At 54.0% G+C, this 26,389-nt stretch overlaps 1 protein-coding gene across 1 annotated transcript in view; it reads left to right on the plus strand.

The window, feature by feature from the left end:
• The window catches only part of NACC2 (NACC family member 2), a 54,390-nt gene that overhangs the window by 16,257 nt on the left and 11,744 nt on the right, over positions 1-26,389 (plus strand). The window contains exons 2-3 of the mRNA XM_066610683.1: positions 22,607-22,882; positions 24,572-25,495. Of these exons, the coding sequence (XP_066466780.1) occupies positions 24,631-25,495 (865 nt within the window). The 5' untranslated portion in view covers positions 22,607-22,882; positions 24,572-24,630. The remainder of the gene's footprint in view (positions 1-22,606; positions 22,883-24,571; positions 25,496-26,389) is intronic.

Here is a 26,389-nt window from a genome sequence, read left to right on the forward strand (position 1 = left end):
TCTCTCACCAGCTTGAAGTCTGCCTCTGGCCCTGCGTGCCCACAGTGTGGATGTGGGTATGTCAGCTGTGCAAGGCCACAGGGCAACTGGCGATCAGAGGCAGGGCTGGAGCTGGAGAACAGGGGAGGTTGCACCCTTCTGTTGTGCCCTCAGTGCTCTGGTCCTGACTCTTCTGCACATAGGGGCTGTCTCCCTGCCCACAATGCTGAGGGGGTCACCCCAGTTTGCAGAGGCACCACCCAAAAGACCTGGTGCAATCCCCTGACCATGGGAAGTTCTCCCACTGTGTTAGAGACTAGTCCCTGCCTTCTCCAGTCTTGCTGGACAAGCCTCCTGCACCATGCCTGTCCCTCAGCCGGGACTCGGGCTCTTCCTGCAGCCCTAAGTGAGAAAAAGAGAGTGAGTGGGGAGCTCAATATCTTTTCTTGCAGGGGCTTCTGTCTCCTTGTCCTTGAGCAGTAGAATCCTCCACTTCACCAAGCCTCCTGGTTACAGAACCCTTCTTGATCACTGGCTCAGAAGAGTTAAAATCCTGTTTCACAACTACAGTGACACGTTTTAAATGATTTTTTTCTCCTACAAAAAGAGGGAAGTAACAACCAGAATTTCAATTGGTTATGTAAATTCAGACCAGGAGATGTGATTATTCCAACATAGATTAATTGGGGTGCCTGAGTGTGTGTGTGTTGTATGCGAACACTAAAAGGAGTTCTGTAAATAAATTATGACAACAGGCTTGGTGCAGACTGCGCTTGAACAAATGACTGGCAGTGCTTCTACTTCTGCAGAGGCTTTTTGGAAAGGCTACAAGTGCTGCACCCCTTTTTTAAATTTAAAGGAGGGGGAAGAGAGAGAGCACATGCATGTATACGTGTGTACCAGAAGAATTGGCACAAAGAGTGATTGTATTTCCACCTGGCTTTACCAGGCCGCCTATTGCTGGGGGGGAGGGGGGCTGTGAAGGTCATGTCTGTTGGTAGAGGAGATGTTGGTATGTGATGGGATCCAGGATGGGAGCAGAAGTTGGGAGGAACCTGCAGCTGAGGATTCTGGATAGAACTGGAAAGGTGAACCATGGGGGGAAGAATCTTCTTAGAGAGCTTACTTTTTTCCCCAATGCCTTGTTGACCCCACCAAAGGTGCCTGGAACTCTCTGGGCCGCTACTGACATTGCTGGATCTGTGGCTGGTGGGTGGTATGGGTGGAAAAAGATCTAGGCCAGTGGTTCTCAAGCTTGGCACCGGGACCCACTTTTTAGAATGAGAATCTGTCAGGACCCACTGGAAGTGATGTCACAACTGGAAGTGACATCATCATCAGGAAGAGTTTTAACAATCCTAGGCTGCAGTCCTACCCACACTTACCCAGGAGCAAGTCCCATTGACTATCATTGTTAAAAGAATATACATAGTAGCTTGTTAAAAGTACAGGTCTGTCACATTTCCCCAAATGCAGTCACATACCATGGCAGCATCAAGTCTAATATATTAAAAATAAAATATTGAAATGAAGGGGGGCCCACCTGAAATTGGCTCGCGACCCACCTAGTGGGTCCCGACTCATAGTTTGAGAAACACTGATGTAGGCGGTTCAGTGGATGAGCCAGCAGAGTGACCCAACAGCAAAGAAAGTGAATGTGATTCTAGGCTGCATCATCAGCAGTACAGCATAGCATCAAGACTGGGGGAAATGACGGTACTGCTGCATTCTGCCTTAGTCAGACCCCACCTGGTATACAGTTCTGGACACCATAGTTTGAGGGATATTGACAAACTGGGGCAGGTCTGGAGGAGAGCAACCAGGCTGGCGATGGGCTGGAGAACATGGCCTGCGAGGACAGGTTGAAGGGTTTGGGCATGTGATGTTTGGAGAAGACATGGTGGTTAAGCGAGGACATGGATATGGCCCAGCTAGTTGAGGAGCTGCGGGGAAGATGGAGCAGACTAGGTCTTGGTTTCCTCACAGGGCAGGAGCTGGGCAAACAGGTTTAAGTTGCAACAAGGGAGGTTCTGATTCAACTTTAGGAAGGACCTCTTAACAATACAGACCGTCTGGCAGTGGAACAGCCGGCCTTGGAAGGTGGTGGACTCTCCATTGTTGGAGGTCTCTGAGCAGAGGCTGGGGGACCACCTGTTGGGGGTTCTGTAGTTGTGGGTAGCCTGCACTGCCGATGATCCTGTAGGTCCCTTCTAACTCAGTTATCATCTGTGATCAAGATTCCCAACAGACCTGAGCGCAGCTTCCCTAAGAGGACGGGTGCCTGCCTTGTAGAGTCCTGGAGTTTGAAGAATCCTAAATTTTGAAGGTGCCTTGAAATCTGTTCCCCCACTGACAGAGTGTGCAGTGCACGCTGTGGTGGTGGGGAGGGGGCCAGATGGCCTGGCAGAGGTAAGTAAAATATATTTTTTACTTGTCTCCTGGTAGGCTGACTGGTTGCCAGGGGGTCTCTGCATTGCATGCTGGCCATTTTGCTGGCGTAAATCCAAAGAGAGGCAGGGGGGTCAGAAAAAAGGGGGTAACCGCCCGGTGTGTGCTGCCCTGGCTGGGCCCATCCCCTCCCACCTTTGAGATGCCCCCTGGCTCCCCTTCCCACTTGTTCCCCTCTTGCCCTTGCTGCCACCTTAACTGCACTAGTGCGGCATCCAACAGCTGCTGCCACATGCAAGAGGGAAGGCCTCCGGCTGCCTGTGCCTTCAGCTCTGAGGTGCACGGCAGTGGCTGACCTTTTGCAGCACTGCAACGGCACTGTCAGTAACAGGCTGGGCATTCCATCACTGTCGTCCATTTGGAAAGCTGTCTGACCCAACGGCGCATCAACCTGTGGGAGCCGCACTGCTGTGCTGAGCCTTGGTTCAGCTGAGCCAGTGCAGCCCACTCCTTCAAGGTGCTGCTGAGGAGGGCACCTCCAGCACTGTGGAGTGGAGAGAGTGGGTGGGCGAGGGGCCTTCTGGGCATTGTGTCTTGGTGACTACTGACCGACCAGGAGAGGAGATCTGGCTTTACTTGCAGAAGGTACATTCGTCATTCAAACTATGGCAAGCCATGAATATGTTGCATGGGGTTGTGAGTCATGAGAAAGGAGTGGGGGAGACCCCAGAGCCTCCCCTTGGTCAAAAGGGCTGTTTCTCCTGGAAAGGGGCACCTGAGCGGCCTCCTGCTGCAGGGTGTTCAGCCTCCGAAGGCTGGGAAGAGCTCCGCATTTGCCGCTTAAGTTCTGGGGAGCTGTAGCAGGAACTGGTTAGTTTGGGAGGATCTGGGTTTGGGTCTGGGGCTTTCCTCTCCTCATCCTGCTCTGCTTGCTTTGCCCATCTGGGCTGCAGGCTCTGAGAACCCCTCACGCCCTTCTTCTCCACCGGTGCAAATGGGCCCCTGGAGTTTGCAGGATTGGGAACGTGTGTGGTCGTGGCAGCCCCTGGACAGTCATGAAGAAAGAAGCCCTGCTGCCGATTGCTTTTCCTAGGAAACTTTGGTGGAACTTTTGCCGAAACACGAGAGAGCGTGGAGGGGATTGCTTGTGTGTCGCGGAGCTGGCAGCCCTCTCCGTGCAGGGACTGCTTCAGGCCTGGTCAGGCGGTCTCTGGGGTGGCTCTTTCGCTGCTGGGTCAGGCTCCCCTTGAATCGTGCAGGGTCCAGTACCAAGTGGCTTCTTGCAGGCAGAGAGCAAAGCAGGGTGAGGCAGACCTGAGGGCAGCGACGGTCTCATCTTCGACTGATTCAGCTGAGCCCCAGAGCAGACAGTGCCCTCCCACAGCACGGCTCTCTAGGCCTGCTGTGAGTCCTGGCTTCTCAGCTGAGGCTCTAGAGCGGCAGTTGCCAGCATTTTTCTTCTTGCGGCACACCATGGCCTTCTCTACGGCCTTCGCCTCTTGTGATGCCACTTTGGCTTCCTGGAAAGTCTTCTGGATCCTGTGGCTTTGTTTCTAGAGCAATTCTCTGTTGTAGCGAATTGTCTGTCCATCTTCCTCTGCTGGCAGAGCCATTACGACAGACAGTTGCCCTAAAACTCTCCCTCTTGGTGTCTTCCACTTTGCTCTGGACTTGGGAAGGGGTTGTCTGTGCTGGGGTGCCAGCTGTGCCCCTCAACCACCTCTGGACACAGGTGCTCCTTCTCCCTGCACCTTTTTCTCCAGGACTAGTGGTACCACTGTAGTCCACAGGCAGCTGCCATCAGATTACCTCAGTCTTCCCCCTTCCTGGCCAGATGAGGTGCTGTTCCTGTGTCCTGGCATGACTGCAGTGGGGATGAGAAACTGGGCGCGACTGACTTGGTGTCTTGATTCTCCGTCTAGCGCAGCGATTTTCAACCTTTTACATCTCACAACACACTGACAAGGCACTAAAATGGTCAAGGCACACCACCAGGTTGTTGACAATTGACAAGGCACACCATGCTGCCAGTGGGGGCTCACATCTCCCATTGGCCCTATTTGTAAATGACCTTCCCCCAAGTTCCTGTGGCACACCTGTGGACCACTCATGGCACACCTGTGTGCTATGGCACAGTGGTTGAAAATGGCCACTGGCCACCTCATGGGCTTGAAATGCTGCTGGCAGAACCGTGTCGCTCTGGCTCTGCAAGTCTCAGTTGTTCTTTGCGTTATCTTGTGATTTGCAACCTGCAAATGACAACCTGTGAGAGAGCCGGGGCCCAGGACTCTGAGCCGTACTCTCTTCCAGTGGTATCCAGTGGGGTACACGTGGTGGGAGTGGGGTTTGGTCCTTGGCTGGGATGGACGTTCCCCAACAAAGTTCTTTGTTATAGTGGAGGGAGAAATCTGGGATCACTTTCATATCAGCCAGCGTGTCTAATGGCTTAGAAGTTATTGTAGCCATAAAACAGACAGCCTCATTTCTTTCTTGTTCTGAAAATGGGTCACGATTGATGCAGTCAACATGAAATCAGAGTCGTAAAGCCATCTATAGCTGCTGGTACAGTGAGTTGCTGCAGTGGTCTGCGTTGGGAAGGCAGCTCCCCCCTTCTTCCCTCCTTCCTGAGAGAGGAAGGACTCCCATCAATGTCGGCACACCTGAGATTTGAGCTTGTACACGTGTTGGTGTCATCATGTGAGTGAGAGGGAGTGAGCCCAGGTGCTGAATCACTGTGATTTGTGGCGTAGCCGGGAGCACCCATGGATTTTCACAGCTGCATCCATCTTCTCCCAAAAGGGGGGTGATGCACACATTTATGCTGGCTCATTGGTTGGAGGGGGGTTGTCTGTGGCCCCACAAGAGTCATAAGAATGGGACAGGACTATAGGATTTGGCAGAGAGCTGGCTAAAAACTATCCTAAATAAAATTCATGTCATGCGCCTGAGAGTACCAAAAGAATTGGCTGGTGCACTCTCAGAACCTCTGTCAGCTGTCTCGAAGAAGCCCTGGAAGATTTGGGGGGGAGCCACAAGGCAGGAGAGGGGCTAATATTGTCCTGATCTTCAAAAGGGGGGGAGGAGGAGGAACCAGAAGCTTACAAACCAGTCAGTCTGACCTCCACACCAGGATATTAGACATTAGAATAAATTATAAAGCAGTCAATCAGTACCCCTCTGGATAATAACTTGGTGACTAATAGAAGCCCATTAATTGTCAGGCCTTTGACAAGGTTTCCCATGGCATCCTGATTAGCAAGGTAGCAAAAGATGGGCTGGAACCTGCAGCGCTCCTCGATGGCTCCTCGTCAACCTGGAGGGCAGTTTCAAGCCCAATGGGCAGGGCTCTGTCTTGGGCCCAGTTCTCTTCGCCATCCCTATCTGTGACTTGGATGAAGGGCCTCCTGTGGACCTGGACTGGGTTCCAATTCTGGCACTGTGTGGCGTATGGCAGCTAACTGTGTCTCAGAATATTTGTGTTCCAAAACTTGGTTTTGAAAAATCAGAGCTGGATTTCCCTTCTCACCCTACACAGTCACTCTTGTTTGTAGAAAAGCGTCTTTTGCTCAGAAGAAGGGGGCGAGGCCTTCTTCGTGATGTTTTGCAATTTAAAATGTGATTTTGGCTGCCGTCCAGTGAACCGATTCCAGATCCTGACCAGCCCTGGGTCTTGGGAGCTTCCTTGCAGGCTTTGTCCCTTGTGACGTGCAGTGAATCCTACCCCTGCAACTTCCAACTGGCACCATCTTATTGCTGACTCAGAAGGAACTCTCCCTTGCTTTTAAGGCTCTGGAAGATTCCAGTGGGAGATGATGAAAAGTGTTCACAGTCTTGGCGATGTGCACAAATGTACAGTGTGCTGCTTTGTGCCCTCCAAATCATGATAGGCTCCAAACCACATATTTCCTTCCAGTGTTTCCAGGAGCAGCATTAAAGCCCAAACTGGCCTCACACTGGTCTTTGCAGCGGCAGGATTGGAGAGCCCGTCTGCTGGCTCTGGCTCAAACAGCTGATGCCTGCGGGTGAGATGAGGGCAGGAGGAGGTACGGCCAGGGATGGGCATGACCTTGGCTGCAGGGCAGGCTTAGGGAAGTGAAGAGCCACAGGCATGTGCCCCATGGAAAGCAGGAGCTTGTCAGCCTCCTGCTCACATATGCCTGCCAGGGCCAAGGGGCACTGCTAGGGCTGTTGGAGGATTTGCCTTGCACAGAGCAGGCTGGGTGGGCAGACTTTTCCTGGGTGTGCAGCTGGTGGAATTGGTGGACAGGTGTGGGATTGGCAAGGGTGAAGGCCTTGCTCCCCACCCACCAGAGGTCCTGATGTCCTTTGCTTTGTGTTCAACATGGCCCATTTGCCTGGGTGATCAGACCGTTGAGCAGTAAACCACCATGCAAACATGGAATTCTGTGGACATGGCCAAATGTGGCACCTTCAGTGCAGGGGGCAGACCCAGAAACCCATCAACAGCCTGGTCTGGGGACAGACCCCACTGAAGCGAGGGACTGTTGTTCCATCCAAGCACACTGAGCCCCCCCCTCCTTGCCCCACATTGTTCCTTGACCTGAACTGAACCTGATCAACCTGAAGGCCATTTCAACAAACGTTTGTTTCTTCAAAAGTTGGGGAGGGAGAACTGTGGTTCTTTTTTTTTTCTTTTCTCCCCCCCCCCCCCCAAGAAAGAAACAAGAAAACAGCCTTGTTGGCCCTTGGCTGACTCTCTTCTGACCACCACCGAGTCTTGCTGCAAGATTTCCTGTATTACTCAATTAACGATGGTTTTTTTGGCTTTAGCACCCAGAAGGCATGTTTCTCATTTGAAAAAATCCATCATGGCTCTTCCTCTTGCCGTGATTCTGAGAAGTGCTCTGTCTGGGCCTCGGTACCTGGTCCTATTTGTTCCTTTCTGGGCAGCCTCCAGGTGTCACTTTCGCTACTCACCTTGATGGCCTGTGGGAAGTTCTTCCCCAGTCACTTTCAGGCAGTTTACACCTAGTAGGTGTAGGATGGAACCGGCTTTTGCAAGGAAATGTGCAATGGGATGGTGGGGCAGCACTTGGGAGGGGCAGGCCAGAAGGACCCCTGAGCCTGGTTGATTCCCATGCTCTTTGCAGAGAGAAGAAGAACCCTCTTCTCTGAGGACTTGTTGGGAAGGAGCAGGTCTCATCCAGCAGAGAATAGCAAGTGGGTTTGCTGTTGGGTTTGTGCTGTGGGTTTGAACTACTGAAGAAGTGACATGCTCAGAAACCATCTGCTTTGGTGGCAGCTGATCTGAGATGGAAAAGCAGCTTGGAGAGGTTTCCTCGGAAGATGAAAGCATTTCAGAGCACCGCTGGCAGAACCCAACTGGCCTTGGTGGAGCTGCAAAAGACCCCCAGAGGCCTGCTTGCAGTTTGCCCAGCACTCTGCATGGGGACTTTGCACCCAGCTCCTCATGACCAGGGGCTCCTCAGGTGGGGAGGGGGCTTGTAGCAATGCGGAGCTGAAGCAGGTGGGCAATTTTGTGAGGTAATTGAGAGTGGGAAGACTGTCTCCCCTGCACACCTTGGGAATCCACTTGCTCCAGCAGCAATGGCAGAATCCGCACCCAAAAGCCCAAGCTTTGTTTTTTTTTGTCCAACTGCATACCGGTGGCCTGTTGACTGTTCCCCTGTTCCCCTGTTCAGACTTGCTAATGGGATTCTGCTTCAGAAGTGACACAGAACAGGCAAAAGTGGACTTGGCTTTGTAAACGGAGCATTTGAATATTGTCAGAGACAAGCTGGGGAAAAACGTATTGATCCTGGAGCCGCTCCCGAGATCCGGGGCTGATTTGCAAACTGGGCGACATTTTATGCATCTGGGTAGCTGTGTGTTTCTCTTGGAGACATGAAAAGGCATAAAAGCATGTGTGATTAGAGGCACTGGGTGGTTGGTCATGCGTGGCAGCCGGGGGTGTCCTTAAATCACAGGGATGGTCATGTGGCTGGTGGCTTTTGCACTGGACTCAGACAAGAACTGCAACATGAACCCTGTTAGCAAAAGCTTTAGGAAGAAAATTAAAGAATCTGAAGGAGTCATCAAATTGTAGCATTGAAAAGGAACCTGCAAAGTCATCAAGTCCAACTCTCTACCACTACAGGCAGTCCATGACCATGGCAGCCCTGCTACACACGCTCTCCAGCCCCAAGAGGCGCAAGGTGATGAATATTGGGGGGGGGGGGCAGAGCAGAGACTGTCTGGTGTGGCTGTCAGAGACCCATGGTGATCTTGGCAAGGGCCATTCAACAGGCCATGCGGAGGGTGGGGGCTCTGCTCAAGTGAGGGGATCACCTGCCCCCCCCCAAGAAGTGGGGACCCATCTCCTTACTGTGTGCTGCACCTTGGCTTTGTCCTCAAGCTCTCTCTCCAAACACAGCCGTTCCTTGTTGTTTGTCCTGATTGACTTTCCTCCCTGATGTGTTGTTTTGTCTTTGTGTGTTGATGGTCAATCTGTCAGCTGAGTCTGTTGCTTTGCCCATGAGTTTTGTGCTGCGCTGACTTGTTTTGGATGCTTTGGTGGGAAATCACGTATGGATTCCGCCTGGAGTGGGGCAGGCAGCGAAGTGTGCTCACCTACAGGAGCTCTAGTTCCTGGCTGGTCAGGAGACAAAGATTTGGGGGAGCACATGGGGCGGCAGTGGTGGCGATCTCCAGTGGCCAGATGCTGGGGACAGATGGGTGCAGGCTGGGGCATTGCCAATCTGGAGCCTTTGCTGGCTCACCTTGCCCACAGCACCCTTTTCTTCCTCAAGCACATGGGTGTGAAGCACACTGCATGCCACAAAAGCAGCAGTTGTGGTTCGCCTGTGGGAAGAGCAGAGCCCGCTCTTGCTGGGAACAGACATGTTTCCTTTTTTGGGAAGTGCTGCCCCCTGGCTGGCCTGGCCTCCATTCCCCACCCAGCTCCCCTGCCTGCCCTCCCTGCTGTAATTGCTGCTTGGCCTCCCCGGTGCTGTCCTTGGCCCTCCTTCCTGGTAATCCTGCCCTGAATCAAAGCGCATTTTAACAAAACCAGCTCTTCTCCCAGGTGCACAAAAGCTTTGGGGAGCTCTGGGTTTTGTGGTTCGGGGTCTTACACGGATGCGCCAGGAAAAGGATGTTTAGCTTTTATTTGGCCCAAAGGATTCTCACAACATTATCCGTATTTCCTTTAATTTGTGGGATTTCTAGTAAATGGGTTTAAAATTATGTCTGGGCAGCCTGCCAGAGAGCTTCTGAATGGTGCAAAGTGCAGAGAAAACAAATGGGGCCGTTGGAAGGCTTTGTGTTCCTGCTCTCCGGGTGCTGGCAGGATTAGCCGGAGGAGGAGGAAAGAGAAACTTTGCACTCAGCCAGCTGGGGAGTGCCCTCGCCTTGCCACCAGCACAGTCTGAAACGGCTTTGTTCCCTCCAGGTTCTGAAGACAGGGCAGTCCTTGGGGCTTGCAGAGTGAAAGTGTGTTGGATCCCTGAGAGATCCAAGGATGCTTTGGAGCCGTGGCTGATCTGGTGTGGTGCCTGGGCAGCAGCTGGACTCTGCTGCTGGCTGAATTGGGAATGACCCCCCCCCCCCGCTCCCTGGAGCTCTGAGCCCACCAGCTACCCTGGTCGAGCCTGGAGAACCGCAGGTAGAGAAAGTCCTGGCTGCCCCCAGGGTGAACTTCCTCTGCCCCATGTGGAGCCCAGCAAGTGGTTCTGCCAGCAGGCCTTTTTAAAGGGAAGTGGTTCTGAAATCTGTCCCCCTGGAGGCTCTTCTGCCTCCAGTTCTGTGGCCTGTTTGCACTGTTACCCCCCCCCCAGCACAGCTGACTGAACACCCCCCCCCCAGTTTGACTTCCTGAAAGAGGAGGAGGCTTCTCTGGAATCTGTGCCTGGCTGATAGGGTGCTATGGCTGCCTTTGGAGACCCTGGCACTACAGGTGCCCTGCCTTTCACATGGTGAAAGGGGCTGAGAGGCCAAAGACTGCCTGCTGGAGGAAGTGGCAGCAGCACAAGGGGGGTGGGCAGAGAAGGGGGGGTCTCTTACAGAGAAGGGCCTGACTTGAGTTCTTCTCTCAGTAGCAGCAGCAACAAAAAACCAAAAAATGATTTAAAAAATTAAAATAAAAAAGGCCAAAAGCCAGAGAAAGACCTCTTTGAGGGAACCTGGAGCTTTCTTCTCCCCTGGCTTCAAAGAGCTGATTTGAACTGGGGTCAGGACGGACCTTCTTCCCTTCCGTACCCAAAATCTTTCAGAGCTGTCAGTTTCAGCACTGCCAGTGGAGACAGATCTTTGAGGTTGACTTGCTAGGAAAGGTCTCCCTCGCCCCTCCTGTGAAGGGGTGGTTGATGACCCTCTGCAAGAGAAGGGGTCCCGTGGAATGCAGGGCTGCGACAACACCTCTTCTGACAGTAGGGGCCACCCTGACCCCAAGCAGGAGGCAGCAGTGGGTCTTGGTCAGGGAGGTGGCTGTTGCTGCAGGGGTCTCAGCCGCAGGAGCGAGCGTGGGGTGGTCATCAGAGTCCTGCAGCCCCTCATCTAGGTACAGGGACCCCCGCCTTCTTTTCAAAGATCTGAGCACGTTTTCCAGACTCACAAAGAGAGTCTGGTCCAACAAGAAGCTGACGGAACATACCAAGATCCAGGTCTACAGAGCTTGCGTCCTGAGTACACTTCTGTACTGCAGCGAGTCATGGACTCTTCGCTCACAACAGGAGAGGAGACTGAACGCTTTCCACTTGCGCTGAGGCAAAGAGGCAAAGAATATCAGTAGTATTGGCAACCTTCAGTCTCGAAAGACTGTGGTATCGCGCTCTGAATGGTGGTTCTGGAACAGCGTCTAGTGTGGCTGAAAAGGCCAATCCGGGAGTGACAATCCCTTCCACACCGGGAACAAGTGCAGTCTGTCCCTGGTCTGTCTCCCTGGCTATGGGCCTTCCTTCTTTGCCTCTTTGCCTCAGACCAAAGTGTCTCTTCAAACTGGGAAAGGCCATGCTGCACAGCCTGCCTCCAAGCGGGCCGCTCAGAGGCCAGGGTTTCCCACCTGTTGAGGTCCACTCCTAAGGCCTTCAGATCCCTCTTGCAGATGTCCTTGTATCGCAGCTGTGGTCTACCTGTAGGGCGCTTTCCTTGCACGAGTTCTCCATAGAGGAGATCCTTTGGGATCCGGCCATCATCCACTCTCACGACATGACCAAGCCAACGCAGGCGTCTCTGTTTCAGCAGTGCATACATGCTAGGGATTCCAGCTCGTTCCAGGACTGTGTTGTTAGGAACTTTGTCCTGCCAGGTGATGCCGAGAATACGTCGGAGGCAGCGCATGTGGAAAGCATTCAGTTTCCTCTCCTGTTGTGAGTGAAGAGTCCATGACTCGCTGCAGTACAGAAGTGTACTCAGGACGCAAGCTCTGTAGACCTGGATCTTGGTATGTTCCGTCAGCTTCTTGTTGGACCAGACTCTCTTTGTGAGTCTGGAAAACGTGGTAGCTGCTTTACCGATGCGTCTATTGGAAGTACCCCCCAAATAACTGGCAATTATGAGTTCAACAGGAGAGGAAACTGAGCACTTTCCACATGCGCTGCCTCCGACGCATCCTCGGCATCACCTGGCAGGACAAAGTTCCAAACAACACAGCCCTGGAACGTGCTGGAATCCCTAGCATGTATTCACTGCTGAAACAGAGACGCCTGCGTTGGCTCGGTCATGTCGTGAGAGTGGATGATGGCCGGATCCCAAAGGATCTCCTCTATGGAGAACTCGTGCAAGGAAAGCGCCCTACAGGTAGACCACAGCTGCGATACAAGGACATCTGCAAGAGGGATCTGAAGGCCTTAGGAGTGGACCTCAACAGGTGGGAAACCCTGGCCTCTGAGCGGCCCGCTTGGAGGCAGGCTGTGCAGCATGGCCTTTCCCAGTTTGAAGAGACACTTTGGTCTGAGGCAAAGAGGCAAAGAAGGAAGGCCCATAGCCAGGGAGACAGACCAGGGACAGACTGCACTTGTTCCCGGTGTGGAAGGGATTGTCACTCCCGGATTGGCCTTTTCAGCCACACTAGACGCTGTTCCAGAACCACCATTCAGAGCGCGATACCACAGTCTTTCGAGACTGAAGGTTGCCAATACTACTGATATTCTTTGCCTCTTTGCCTCAGCGCAAGTGGAAAGCGTTCAGTCTCCTCTCCTGTTGTGAGCGAAGAGTCCATGACTCGCTGCAGTACAGAAGTGTACTCAGGACGCAAGCTCTGTAGACCTGGATCTTGGTATGTTCCGTCAGCTTCTTGTTGGACCAGACTCTCTTTGTGAGTCTGGAAAATGTGGTAGCTGCTTTACCGATGCGCTTGTTTAGCTCGGTATCGAGAGAAAGAGTATCGGAAATCGTTGAGCCAAGGTACACAAAGTCATGGACAACCTCCAGTTCATGCGCAGAGATTGTAATGCAGGGAGGTGAGTCCACATCCTGAACCATGACCTGTGTTTTCTTCAGGCTGATTGTCAGTCCAAAATCTTGGCAGGCCTTGCTAAAATGATCCATGAGCTGCTGGAGATCTTTGGCAGAGTGGGTAGTGATAGCTGCATCGTCGGCAAAGAGGAAGTCACGCAGACATTTCAGCTGGACTTTGGATTTTGCTCTCAGTCTGGAGAGGTTGAAGAGCTTTCCGTCTGATCTGGTCCGGAGATAGATGCCTTCTGTTGCAGTTCCAAAGGCATGCTTCAGCAGGACAGCGAAGAAAATCCCAAACAAGGTTGGCGCAAGAACACAGCCCTGCTTCACTCCGCTTCGGATGTCAAAAGGGTCTGATGTGGAGCCATCGAAGACAACAGTGCCCTTCATGTCCTTGTGGAAAGATCTGATGATGCTGAGGAGCCTGGGTGGACATCCGATCTTGGGGAGAATCTTGAAGAGGCCGTCTCTGCTGACCAGGTCGAAAGCCTTTGTGAGATCTATGAAGGCTATAAAGAGTGGCTGTCGTTGTTCCCTGCATTTCTCCTGCAGTTGTCTAAGGGAGAATACCATATCAGTGGTGGACCTGTTGGCTCGGAATCCACACTGCGATTCTGGATAGACGCTCTCTGCAAGTACCTGGAGCCTCTTTAGTACAACTCGGGCAAACAGCTTTCCTACAACGCTAAGGAGAGAGATGCCGCAGTAGTTGTTGCAGTCACCCCTGTCACCTTTGTTCTTGTACAGCGTGATGATGTTTGCATCCCTCATGTCTTGAGGTACTCCACCTTCTCTCCAGCAGAGACAGAGGATTTCGTGCAACTCAGTGACGATGATCTCTTTGCAGCATTTTAGGACTTCAGCAGGGATGCTGTCTTTTCCAGGTGCCTTGCCAAAGGCAAGGGAGTCCAGGGCCACGTGAAGTTCTTCTAGGGTTGGTTCACTGTCAAGCTCTTCCAGCACAGGCAGGCACTCAATGTTGTTCAGTGCTTCTTTGGTGACTACATTTTCTCTGGAATATAGCTCAGAGTAGTGCTGCACCCAGCGTTCCATCTGCTGCGCCCGATCCTGGATGACCTCGCCTGCTGCAGACTTCAGAGGGGCAATTTTCCTCTGTGTTGGACCTAGGGCCTGCTTGATACCGTCATACATCCCCTTGATGTTGCCCGTGTCAGCTGCTATCTGTATCTCGGAACAGAGCTGGAGCTAGTAGTCATTAGCACATCTCCTGGCAGTCTGTTGGACTTTGCTGCGAGCAGTTCGGAGGACCTGCAGGTTGCGCTCACTGGGACAGGCCTTGTATGCTGCTTGAGCTCTCCTCTTTTCCTCTTTGTCAACTCCTCAGAGTGGGCTTCAAACCAGTCTGCCGCCTTGTTGGTCTTCTTGCCGAATATGGACAAGGCGTTGTTGTAAATGGTATTCTTGAAATGTTCCCATCTGTTGGATGCGTTTGCGTCGGCCGGGCCTGGAAGAGATTCCTCAAGCGCTCGTGCAAATTCCTCCACTTTTCTCTGATCCCGGGTCTTGCTGGTATCAATGCGAGGTCTTCCTTCCTTTTTCGTGTGATACAGTCGCTTTGTTCGCAGTTTCACTCTGCTGCACACCAGGGAGTGGTCAGTGTCGCAGGCAGCACCATGATAACTGCGTGTGATCTTGATGCTGGGAAGGCTGGAGCGTCTGGTAAGGATCAGGTCGAGCTGGTGCCAGTGCTTTGATCTTGGATGTCTCCAAGAGACTCTATGTTGGGGCTTTGTGTTGAAGAACGTGTTGCTGACACAGAGACCGTGATGACAGCAAAACTCTAGCAGGCGTTGGCCATTTTCGTTCATCCTCCCAGTGCCAAACTGACCTAAGCAAGTGGGCCATGAACTGTTATCAGCACCAACTCTAGCATTGAAATCGCCGAGGATGAACAATGGCTCTTTTACAGGGATTTTCTTGACAGTGGTGGCCAGGTCATCATAGAATTTGTCTTTGGCTTCTGCTGGAGACGACAGAGTCGGTGCATAAGCACTGATGAGAGTGACAGGTCCTGCTGATGACTGGAGCTGCAGGGACAAAATTCTTTCACTTCCCACAGTAGGTGGGATGATGGATTTCAGCAGGGTATTTCTGACCGCAAAGCCAACGCCATGTTCCCTGGTTTCGTTTGGTGGTTTTCCCTGCCAGAAAAATGAGAAATTTCTCTCCTTGACAGATCCGGAATCTGGCAGCCTAGTCTCTTGAAGGGCGACGATGTCCATCTGCAGTCTGCTCAGCTCCATGTCGATGACAGCTGTTTTGCGTGCGTCGTCTATTTCTTGCAGGTCATCAGAGAAGCCAGGTGTCATTGTCCTAACGTTCCAGGCAACGTTAGAGGCAAAGAGGCAAAGAAGGAAGGCCCATAGCCAGGGAGACAGACCAGGGACAGACTGCACTTGCTCCCGGTGTGGAAGGGATTGTCACTCCCGAATCGGCCTTTTCAGCCACACAAGATGCTGTGCCAGAACCACCATCCAGAGCGCGATACCAGAGTTTTCCGAGACTGAAGGTTGCCAACAACAGAGCTGTGAGACAGCAAATGTAAATCCAGGCACATCTGGAGGGACTTGGAATTAGGAATGCAAGTGGGACACGAGTGTTTCAGACACAGCCTCTGTTGTTTGTGGCCCAGGATGCCAACAGACCCAGTCCTGCACCTGAAAGCTGAGAGCAAGCTGGAGCCCTCCCCCTGCCTCTTCCCAGGGGTGAGGTGGCCTTGGGCCTCGGACCATGTTTCTGGATGGCTGCAGCACCAGTGTTACGGCCTTGCTTGGTGAGAGGGGCCAGGAACAGCTGCTTCTGTGGGCGCTTGTGGGGGTCTGCAGTGTGGCAGGTGGCATGGACATCAACAAACCCTTGGGGTGACTGGAAGAGACCTTCTGGGGAGGGCTTGCCCTGAGCTGCCTCAGATGGACATGGGCTGGGGAGAAGGGTGGCACCCGAGAGGAATCAAATTGCCATTGGGCAGCCCAGGTGGGGGCAGCTGCTTTGGGGCTGATCTTGCCCTGCAGAAACCCCTGAGGCATCCTAGGAGGGTCATCCTCTGGTCATCCACAGGGACATTTCTTAGATGGGGGGGGTCTCATTCTGTGTAGAGGGACAGATCTCCAGCAGGGCTGCAGCAGCAGGAATTTCATGAGCCCCTTCCACCATTATATCAATATTAAACATTCCGTTTGATATAACTTTTAATACATCTAAAAGTTTCATTTTTTCTGATGTGAGGGGAAAATAAAACATTTTCTTTGACCCTAAAAATTTTTTTCTCCTTCCAATTTTAAAATTAAAAACATTTTCATGGACCTCAAAAGTGTAACGTGTCCCATCCCGTCCCGTCCCGTCCCCCCCGGCACTATGCCCAGTAGGTACGTTTGTCCTGATCTCTGGAGGGTGCTAACATAATTCAAAGATGTCTGTGACGGTTGCAGAAAGGCAGGTTAGAAGTGTCTTAAATAGCAACACATTGAAGTTGCTTTTGGTAGAGAATGATGGAGAGCACTGTGTGTGGGAGCTGGACCCCTCCCAAGCCCAACATACCCATGGTTGTCACGTCTGAAAGTTCTAACTTGGCCAGTTCAGACCCTGCTCCTGTGGCCGAGGGGACTTTCCCATTTTCTTCCTCTCTCCTTTTTCTATTTTTGGGGCAGCTAAAGCCGTGGGGATCCGGAAGAGACACTGCTGAGAAGTGGGCAGTTGCAGCCTGGAATTGGGCGTGCTTTTCATAGCCCTGCAGTTTCAGGGGTGTCCAAAGCTCTTCCTTGTGGATGACACAGATTTAGAGCCGGTTCCTGAAGCCAGCAGAGGGGCGACAGGCATGTCTTTGGAGGCCACCTGCTGTTTGCTCCCCTCTGCCCCTGCCTCCCCAACTCTTCAGCCTGGGGTGCAAATCAGGTGCTTTTGGTTTTGAGGGCACTTTTCAGGGTAATTTTCTTCCCCCTTTTAGGGAATCAGAACTATTAGTGAAAAAGGCCCCTTGGTGGCATTTGGAATTTTTTTTTTTTTTTTTTTTGGGGGGGGGGGGGTTCCAAGAGAAAGGGAAAGAATAGACAATGAGAGCTTGCCTCTAATAAGAGAAGGGAGGAGGTTTTCTTTGGGAAGTAACCTTTTTGGGGAAGAGCTTCTGGCTGGAGGAAGGACAGCAACCACAACAAAGGACTGATTGTTGTGCAGAGCAAATGGAATGCATGGTGTTTGGTGGCAGTGGTGGGGGTTTGCCAGCAGTAGCAGCTGTGAAAAAGAGAGGTGCTGGGGCCTTGAATCTTTTGTGGGGGGGATCGCACTGAGAACCATCCTTAATGCTAGCTGTGTGGGGAGGGGGTCCCCTCTGCGCCTCAGAGGTACTTTTCAGCCCTAGTTGGCTTCTCCTCTGGTTCTCTGCTTCTCGGCCTCTGGTTCTCTGGCTGATCTTGGGCTAGGGTCAGTTGTGGCTCCTGTGAAATGGTCCCAGGGTCCTCTTGGTCGGTGGCCTCCATGCCACACAGTGCAGAGATGAGTCTTGGACCTGCCTGGCTGGCTGCATAGCTCCCATCCCCTGCACTGGTTCCAGCTCCTGGATGGGCTTGGCCTTGCTGGCTGTGCTGTGGGGCTGCTGGACTCTGCCCCGGCCCCAACTTCCCTGGTGTACCCCTCACCAGCTGGTCTTTCAAGAGTGCAGGGGGACAACAAAGGGTCCTGCCAAGGTTGGCATTGCCAATGGGGGGGCATTAGCTCAGGGACATCAGCAGGGCTGGTCCTGAGAGAAGCTGGAGAAGAGCTGGACACCTTCCAGGCTTGGCAGCCATGCAAAATGACACTTGGGACCCCAAAGGGCAGTAGCCCCAAGGGAGTGGCTCCTAGACCACCTGCGGCGTGGGGCAGGGGGAGCATGTGGGTCTCTGTTGCATGAGTGCGGTGGCATCAGTCAAGGCCTGGGCCCATTCTCCTGTGAAGGCCAGGCCTGCATGCGCCCTCCTGACAGCCACCCATGTCGTATGGGGGGAGGGGCCTAGGTGCACCTGGGGAGAATGGCTCAGCTTTCCTGCTTGAGGTTGCCAGTGAGGTGGCTGCCCTGGAGGGTCTTGATCCGTGTCCTCAAAAGACTCTTGTGCTTCCCTCGCTAGTGCATCTTTGAACAGAGACCATCTTTGCCGCCACCCTGGCTTTGGAAATGGGAAAGGCCCGAAATATTGCAAGATGAAGAATGCAGAGTGGCCGAAGGCCAGGAACCAGGGTGGGTCCATGGCTTCCACAGCCCTCCTCCAGTGCCCTGGAGGTCTCATGCTACAGCCAAACTACTTGTGGGGCTGGGCCGAGCTGGGCTGGGGACCTGCCTGAACCAGAGGGCTGCCTTGAGCAAAGCTGGCACAGTGTGTGCAGGGGGAGGGTCTTTGGCACTGGACTCGCTGTGGATCTGCCTGTGCAGCTCTGCAGAAAGGTGTGCAAGAGGCCGTTTGTCGGAGCTGGGCTGCCACCAGCCTGTGCCTCTTTCCCAGTGTCTTTTCATAGAAGGGGAAGGACCCAGTGGCCTTCAAGCAGGGCCTCCTCCTTCCCAGGAGTGTACCTGCCTGCAACTTTTTTTAAAAACGGTTTCTGTTGCATTGCAACCAGGCTGCGTTCCTCATGTGTGTTCCTGCTGACTCATGGAGCAACTTGCTGAAGGGGAAAAGCCGTCCCCGCACCGTGCTAGGCAAGGAACTGAAGGCTGAGCTGAGCCGCGCTGTGCTGAGCCGCCTTCCCAGTCTCCATCAGCAGCTTGGCCTCTGGGTTGCTGTTCTGTGGTTTTTTCTTCTCCTCCCTCCGGTTCAAGGCAACTCAGTTTCTCTAAGTAAATAACAATAATATTAAAAAATAAATACAGTTTCCATTCACTTGTAGCTTTTTGACGCATTGTAAGGATTCATGGTTCTGTTAAAGTGCAGGGATTTGGAAGGGGGCAGACTGCAGAAGGCCTGGCATTTGTGGGGGTCAGCATCTCCCCTGGGGGGCTTTTTGGAGTTTGCATTGGAGCCCATCAATTAAAATGCAGGTTTTGGGTGACCTTTGGGATGGAGCTAAGCCTTGGAAGAGGTCCGTTCTCCAGGTTTGCTATCTTCCTGTTGCCTCCTGAGTGGCTCTGAGGATCTTAAATAATTAAGGTGTGCTGCCCAAATCATCCCCCCCCCCCGACTTTCCTTTGACTGAGCTGTTCTGCTGTTGGAAACCATCAAATCCTCTGTCAAAGAGGAAGCGAGGGGGGGGGGGCGTGTTTCCTACTTTTTTGGCTACTTCGTTGTGCAACGGTAGCTGTTACACAATGAGGTAGCCAAAAAAGTGGAGCTCATTCTCCATCTTCTCCCCAGATCTGGGCATGGGACCCTTGCAAGTCTCGCCTCTACAACTTTCTCCCCTGATCCCTCCTCCTCCTCTTGAGTGTTTCTGTGTTGCAGCACCCCCCCCCCCCCAGCAGAACCAGCTTCTCTCCCTATCTCAGCCTGGGTGTGCTTTTAGAATTTGCTTTTCTAGGTGAGGAACCAGCATGAAATACTACTAGCAGTCTTGGCACTGTTCTTTGTGTTTTGGAGGACCCCTCCCCCCGCCCAAAGATGGGTCTGAGCTGGCCAAGACAATGAACTGGACCACACTGTGCTTGGTGGGAAAAGGTGTCCTTTCTCCTCTTGTAGAGAAGGAGCCCTTGGGGCAGCTGTCAGCCTGATGCTGTCCGTCCATGCCCCATCTCCCACCATGTGCTAGCTATATAGAATCCACCCACTAGAAGGAAGGAAGGTGGCATCCAAGAGGGATCTCGAGTTGGGCCGGCCCAACTCAGGGCTTACTGGATTGATGCGATGGGCTGCGTCTGCCATAAGTGTCGGCAGCAATTGGTGGAAAGTTTTGGAATGATCGAAGCTGTCAGCCAAAAGGGCTGGAACAAGGAAGCTGGCCCTCCTGGCACTGAGGAGACTGTTGTAAAGCAGTCTTGTTCCTCAGGCCCTTGCAGCCTCAGAGGGATCTGGATGAAAAACCAGCTGGAAACTGGAGACTCAGACATTTTTTCCCATTTCTTTATTAGTGGAAAGGAAAAAAAAGTACAGTGCAGCTGCCCTACCTGCACGCCCTTGCTGTGCATGGAACGGGTCATCGTCCCACCTGCTGCAGCCATGCACCCGTGTATCGTAAAGGGGTGGTCAGACTGCCTGCTGTGCCCAGTGCCAGGACAGGTGCTCTGTTTGCCGAAATAGCCTTTTTGGTGCAGGCTGAGGCGGAAACGGGTCATGGCAGACCTGTGGGCAACTCTCTTTCCCGCATGAGCAAGTCCAGGACTTGGATTCTGGAGAGTGGGAAAGGCCGTGGGAGGCGCACCCTTCCGTTTCGTGACGCTCTGCCTGGTTTCCCAAAGCTTCCATCGTTCTACTTTTCCAGCCCTGGAATTGGTTTGCTACAGTTGAGGGCAACAATTTCAAGTGAAAACACGGCATTCAACGGCGAGGCCTGCCTGCCAAGTGCAGTTTGGCACCTTCCATTCTGTTTGTGAAAATACTGTGCAGAGGATGCAAACTGCATGACAACGGAACTGTGTAAATGAGCCTTGACTCAGCTGCTCTTGTGTCTTTTGGAAGCGTCTCTGGGTGTCTCACAGCCCCAGAGGGCCAGCCATGTCCCACCCACATGCACCACTCACCCCACCCTTGAGGGGGGAATTGTCCCCTTTGAATGCTCAAGGTTTCTTGCAGTTGCTGGTCGCGCTCAAGAGCCATGAGATGCCATCCTGAGTGCATGGGGGGCAGCCTCGGTCCACATGTGCGCCTGTTGTTGTGTGTCCCACGGTTGGTCGTGTTGATTCATGGAGTCTACCCAGGTGGTCATTCACCAGGGCCAGCCCAAGGCCTCTGGCCATTTGAGGTAGCCTGACAAACGCTGTCCCCCGTCCCCCCCAGTACCCTGTTACAGCTTCCACCTCTCCAACACTCTTCTCATTGCTGTCCTCTGCCCTATCCTTCTGCCTGTCCCCCTTTTCCTTTTCTAATTCAGGGCATGGGAGGAGGAGGGTCACTGACAAGCAGGTAGATAGAAGTGGGTGCCTGAGGCCGAAAGTTGGCCTTATGGTTGGGCCAGAGAGGGAGGGGTTGGCAGAAATGGGGCAGGGTGGCTCTCCCTCCCATGCCCTGGGCCTGCTTCTGTATGAGTCTCTTCCTTCTCATACAGAAGCTGGGGCTGGGGGAGAACTTTCGTCCTTGCTTGGTGGAGGAGTGATGTCCCAGGCCCCCATCACAGTTGGCAGGTCTCTTCCTGCCCCCCTTGCCTCCTGGTACTCTAACCCAGAGCCCAACAAATCCTGAGCATGAGTTTCTGATAAAGGTGGAGTCTGTCCTCCTTTGTCACCTGCTGTTGCAGACTCCCATGTCTCTGTTGCCCCCCATATATTGTATTCAAGAGAGTACAATTGCACATATATTGCACTCTTTCTTTTCTCCCCCCCCCCCCATTTCAGTCTAGGAGGCAGGCCATGGGCTCCAAGGCAGAGGGGAAGAAAGAGCCCCGACCCTCCTTCCCTCTCTGTGGGGAAGCTGGCTTTGTCCCCCATGCCAGTGATGTGTGACCTACTGGAGATGCACTTGCGGGCCTTGGCTGTGGGGCTCAGAACCCCACAAGCTGCAACTCCTTAATGATTTAGTGATGAATTGGAGAACCCTGGAGAGATGCTTTATGTTGCAGAGTGATTTGAGCAGCAACAACAGATAGGTCTTTGCTCCCAAAGAGATTACAATCTGAAGATAGGAGGGTGCCTATAGAAGCTATGGGGGGAGGGGTGTTTACAAGCAGTCTCTGGGGAAGGGGGTCGTTGCCTTCCTTACAAGGGGCTTGTGGTGCCTCAGTATTGAGGCATCTAAAATTATGCAGGGGATGGACAGAGTGTCTCTTTTCCCTCTTGTGCAACTCAGAACCAGGGGGCATCCACTGAAATTGAGTGGTGGGAGAAAAGGCAATATTTCTTTACCCAGCATGTGTTTAATCTGTGGAACTCCTTGCCACAGAGTGGCATCTGGCCTGGATGCCTTTAAAATGGGGATTGGACAGATTGATGGAGGAAAAGTCAATCACAGGTGACAAGCCAGGAATGGGTATACACAACCTCCTGGTTTTAGATCCTGTTGTCTTGTGTGGCATCTGGTGGGCCACTGCGAGATGCAGGAAGCTGGATGAGATGGGCCAGTGGGGCTCTGATGGCCCAGTGGGCTCAGGGCTGGTCCTAGGAGCTGGAGTGCTTCCGAGTCCAGGGGGTTGGGAGGCAGGAGGGTGCCAGGCTCTGGTCCTGTGAGAATGGCGGCTGCTGCCCTGCTTGTTACATGCCTGCTGTTGCCCAGCTTGCTGGGAGGAGAGGAAGAGGCGAGTGCTTGGCCGGCACTGAGCATCGGGCACTGTGTTTCTTTCTGGGGAGGGGGTGGGGGTTGTCTGATTCCTGGCCTAGTTCTGCTTCCTGGTGGTGCTTCCTCGGCTGCCTGCTCTCTTCGCACCCTGGAGGAGTGAAGGAGGGAGGGGGCTGCTGCACCAACTCTGCAGACACTGTTTGGAATCCTTCACATGCTCTGCCACTCTGCTGGTGCGCTGGTGGCGGAGGAGGAGGAGGAGGGGAGGGGAGGCGTCATCCAGATGCAAAGCGGCCACATCAATCCAGAGCCGTCCCGGTTGCTGGGGCAGCAGCGCTCGGCTTCACCCGCACAGTCTCCCTGCCATCTTTGTTTGCCTGGCAGTGACTCATCAGAAAGTCTGCCCTGCACCAACCCCACTGGCTGGCCAGGCGCACATTCCTCCGGCCCTGACATGTCTCGCTCTCTCCCCCCTCCAGGGCTCCGCTCTGCCACTGGCGCGCACTCCAGCGGGTCCCGCATCAAAGGACTCCATTCATCCGGTGGCCTGAATGCTGAGTTGCATCCGGCCTGGGCGCAGTGATGCTCTGCACCACCACCTCTGCTGCTGCTGCTGGGAAGCGCTGACAGAGAGGCCGGGAGAGCTGCAGAGGCGCCCCAGGAGGAGGCTGTGCTGGGGGCTAGCCTGAATCTACTACTTCCCTGCTGCTGCAAGGAGGGGGAGACCCTGCCAGGTGGGCCCCCCACGTCTGAAGGTAGGTCCCCACAAGACATGGGGCTGGCGATGGGTCCCGGGCAGAAAAGTTCCTGCAGGTGCGTCAGCTGGTCCCTCGTGTGACCCTCCACTGGTCCCAGTGACCCTCCACCGGTCGCTGCAGTTGCACCACAGAAATGGCTGCCTGGAATTGCACCTTTGCGGACAGAGTGGGGGGGCTGGGGGTGAAAGGAACTGCCCTGTGCTGGAGTTTACAGGAGGGGGGCCTTTGGACTTCTGGATCCCATTGAACTTCCAAAGTCGCCCAGAGAGGACCTGCTGGGGGAGGGGGAACGATGTTTTTTGGCCAAAGTGGAGCAGATCTCTGTTTCTGGCACTGGCCTTTCCCTGCAGCTGGGTGTGCCAGCGGGGGGGGGGGGCTCCATGCAAGTCCTCGGGAGTTTATGGCTGTAATTCTGTACACACTTTTCTGTGAGTAAACCACTCTGAACTAAATAGGGCTTACTTTCAAGTAGACATACATTAGATTGGGCCTTATGTCCCTGGGCTCTGGGGGAGGGACAGGGCAGGGGGGTGCTTGGAGTTTTGCTGGCCGGAGGGGATTCTGCCTTGTCGCCTCCGTCTTGCTGCCTGGCTTTGGTGCATGTGCGGGGAAGGGCGGCGGGATGGGGCTCTGCTCTGCTGCAGTTTTGATGCAAAGTCGGGCATGACTGCTAGTGACCGCAGGCAGGCAGCCTTTTTCTCACCGCCCCCCCTCTGCACCCCCCATACACACCCCCATTTGATGGCAGGGCGACTGTCAGATCTCGCCTTGACTCCTTTCAGAGTCCCACAGTTTAGAAGGGCTAGATTTGCTGGGCAAGGAGTAGGTTCTAGCTACGTGGAGACCCCCTCTGCACTCCCCCCCCAAACACTGTGTGTTGAGAACTTGCGGCAGTGCTTGACCTGTGGTTTCAGTGCACCTTGCAGGATTCTGGGGGGTGGGGTGGCTGCAGTCTTACATTGTCAACACATTTTTTTCTCTCCTTTATCTCAAGCTTGAACTCCCTTTTGGAAAGTGGGGTTTGCCTTTGTAGTGGCTTCTGTTGGGGATCTGGGATGGTTTTGCGCCTCGCTGCTTTCAGGGGCATCTTTCCAAAGCTCTGTTATGAAAGGCCCAGGCCCCCCAACCCCACTCCCCACAATTTAGCAGTGCCCTGATTCTGGTTTGAGGCTGGTGAAGCTTGATTCCCTGGCCAGACTTGTTTTTCCTTCAAATACTGACTGTGCTTGCAGAAGGACACCGCGTTTCCCCTTCCTAGCAAATGCATCGGGTTGCAGTTGCGGGCTCCGGAAGGGTTGCTGCTCCCTTCGGGGAAGACGTTTGGCCACTCCGATTTGAGGAGGGTCCCCAGAATTGCTCCAGGGGGCCATTTCAACAGTCCGACCCCAGGACTTGGCTTGAGCAAGCGAGGAGCTCCTCCGCTCTGCTTGGTGTGTGTTGCATTCATGTGCTGGGCAGTGCTCCACCAAGCTTTTGTCCCCGTCCTCTCAACTTTCTCTCAGCCCTTGTTTGGAGCAGGTCTCACAAAACGCTTCCAGGTAGCAAGTGCTCCGGCCAGCCTCAGCGCCATTTGCAGAACCAGCCCTCCTTCGGGAGCTTGATTTCTCAGCTGGAGTTTTGCTGCTGCCTCCCCTTCTGCCTGTTTGTTGTTGTTTGTTTTCCAACATTCTTTTTCCCTCCCCCCAGATGTGCCCCCCCCTCTTGGATGCCACTGCTGCACTGGACGCGTGAGGACCGGCGGAGCCATGTCGCAGATGCTGCACATTGAGATCCCCAACTTTGGGAACACGGTGCTGGGCTCCCTGAACGAGCAGCGGCTGCTGGGCCTGTACTGCGATGTCTCCATCCTGGTGAAGGGCCAGGCCTTCAAGGCGCACCGGGCGGTGCTGGCCGCCAGCAGCCTCTACTTCCGGGACCTCTTCAGCGGGAACAGCAAGAGCGCTTTCGAGCTCCCGGGCTCGGTGCCCCCAGCTTGCTTCCAGCAGATCCTCTCCTTCTGCTACACAGGCAAGCTGACCATGGCTGCCAGCGAGCAGCTGGTGGTCATGTACACAGCCGGTTTCCTGCAGATCCAGCACATTGTGGAGAAGGGAACGGACCTGATGTTCAAAGTCAGCTCCCCGCACTGTGACTCCCAGACTGCTGTGATTGAGGACCCCAGCTCGGAGCCACAGAGCCCATGCAACCCGCTGCAGCCGGCCTCCGCACCCTACGTCATGTCCCCCTCGATGCCTATCCCGCTGCTCACCCGGGTCAAGCACGAGAACCTGGAGCTGCAGCCGGCGGCCACGGCCTGCCTGCCTGCCAAGCGGTCCCTGGAGCCTGGGCTCCGGGACCTGGGTGGGGGGGGCTCTGCCAGCACCGCCCCGCTCAAGCTGTCCCGCGTCTCCTACTACGGTGTGCCCAACCTGACCACCCTCCTTCCGAGCATCCCGCAGGCGCAGTACTCGCAGGGGGAGCGGACGAGCCCCGGAGCCAGCAGCATCCCCACCACTGACAGCCCCACCTCTTATCACAACGAGGAGGAAGAGGACGAGGACGAGGCCTATGACACCATGGTGGAGGAGCAGTACGGGCAAATGTACATCAAGTCCACAGGTGGCTATGCAGGTAAGTGCATAGCCCAGGCATAGCCCAGGCACTTGTTGTCACCTTCATCTCAGCCCTCCCCCCCCACGGCCCAGTGAGTCCTCAAGTGCACCCAACCTCCAGCCTCCCCCTCCTCAGACTTTTCTTGGGCTTTTCTTGGACTAGCTCATGTTGGCATTTGGGGAAAGTGTTTGAATCTCATGCAACCCACACTTGAAGGAGGGGAAGCACACCTGCCCCAGGTGCAAGCCTCTGCCTGCCTGTGTCTGCCAAGGAGGAATGTTGGGGTGGGAGGAAGAGATGCAAGTCAAATAGATGGGGGAGCTTCTGATAGTGAGCTGGGGGGTCTCTCCCTCTTGGTTCAACCCTTTTCCGGCCACGCCACTGTCGTGTGAATCTGCAAGGAGGCCTAAAGGACTCATGTGTGTCTGTGCCTGTCTGTTTTCTCTCCAGGAGGAGGAGGGACTCTGTTTGTTTTGCTTCCTGGCTGACAGTGCAGCCTAGATTGTTCAGTGGTGCAGCCCTACAGCTCCTCCTCCTTTGGAGAGGACTTGGCAATAAGGTGTAACTGTGGGGTTGATTTCTCTGAAAAGGACACTATGGAAATTATTGGGTCTTGAGCATAGCAGGGAGGTGCGGAGATCTTTCCTCTGGGCCAGCCTCCTGCAGGCTGCCTGGTGTGGGAGCTCTCAGGTGTTGGAGACACACACCGCACGCACACCCAGGCAGTAGGCTGGGGGAAGGGGCAATGACAAACAAGAAAGGAGGGTACCACGCCACTCCCCCCCCCAGACCAGTCCCAGGAAGCTTGTGCAGGAGATGGGACAAGCTCACCAAGCAATGTCCAGTGCCACTGCTGAGACCAGCCTTGATGAGGCAATGATCGATTTGTGTTCCACCTGCTGTTTCAGGCCC

Source organism: Tiliqua scincoides, chromosome 16, assembly GCF_035046505.1.
Source record: "Tiliqua scincoides isolate rTilSci1 chromosome 16, rTilSci1.hap2, whole genome shotgun sequence".
NCBI lineage: Eukaryota > Metazoa > Chordata > Lepidosauria > Squamata > Scincidae > Tiliqua > Tiliqua scincoides.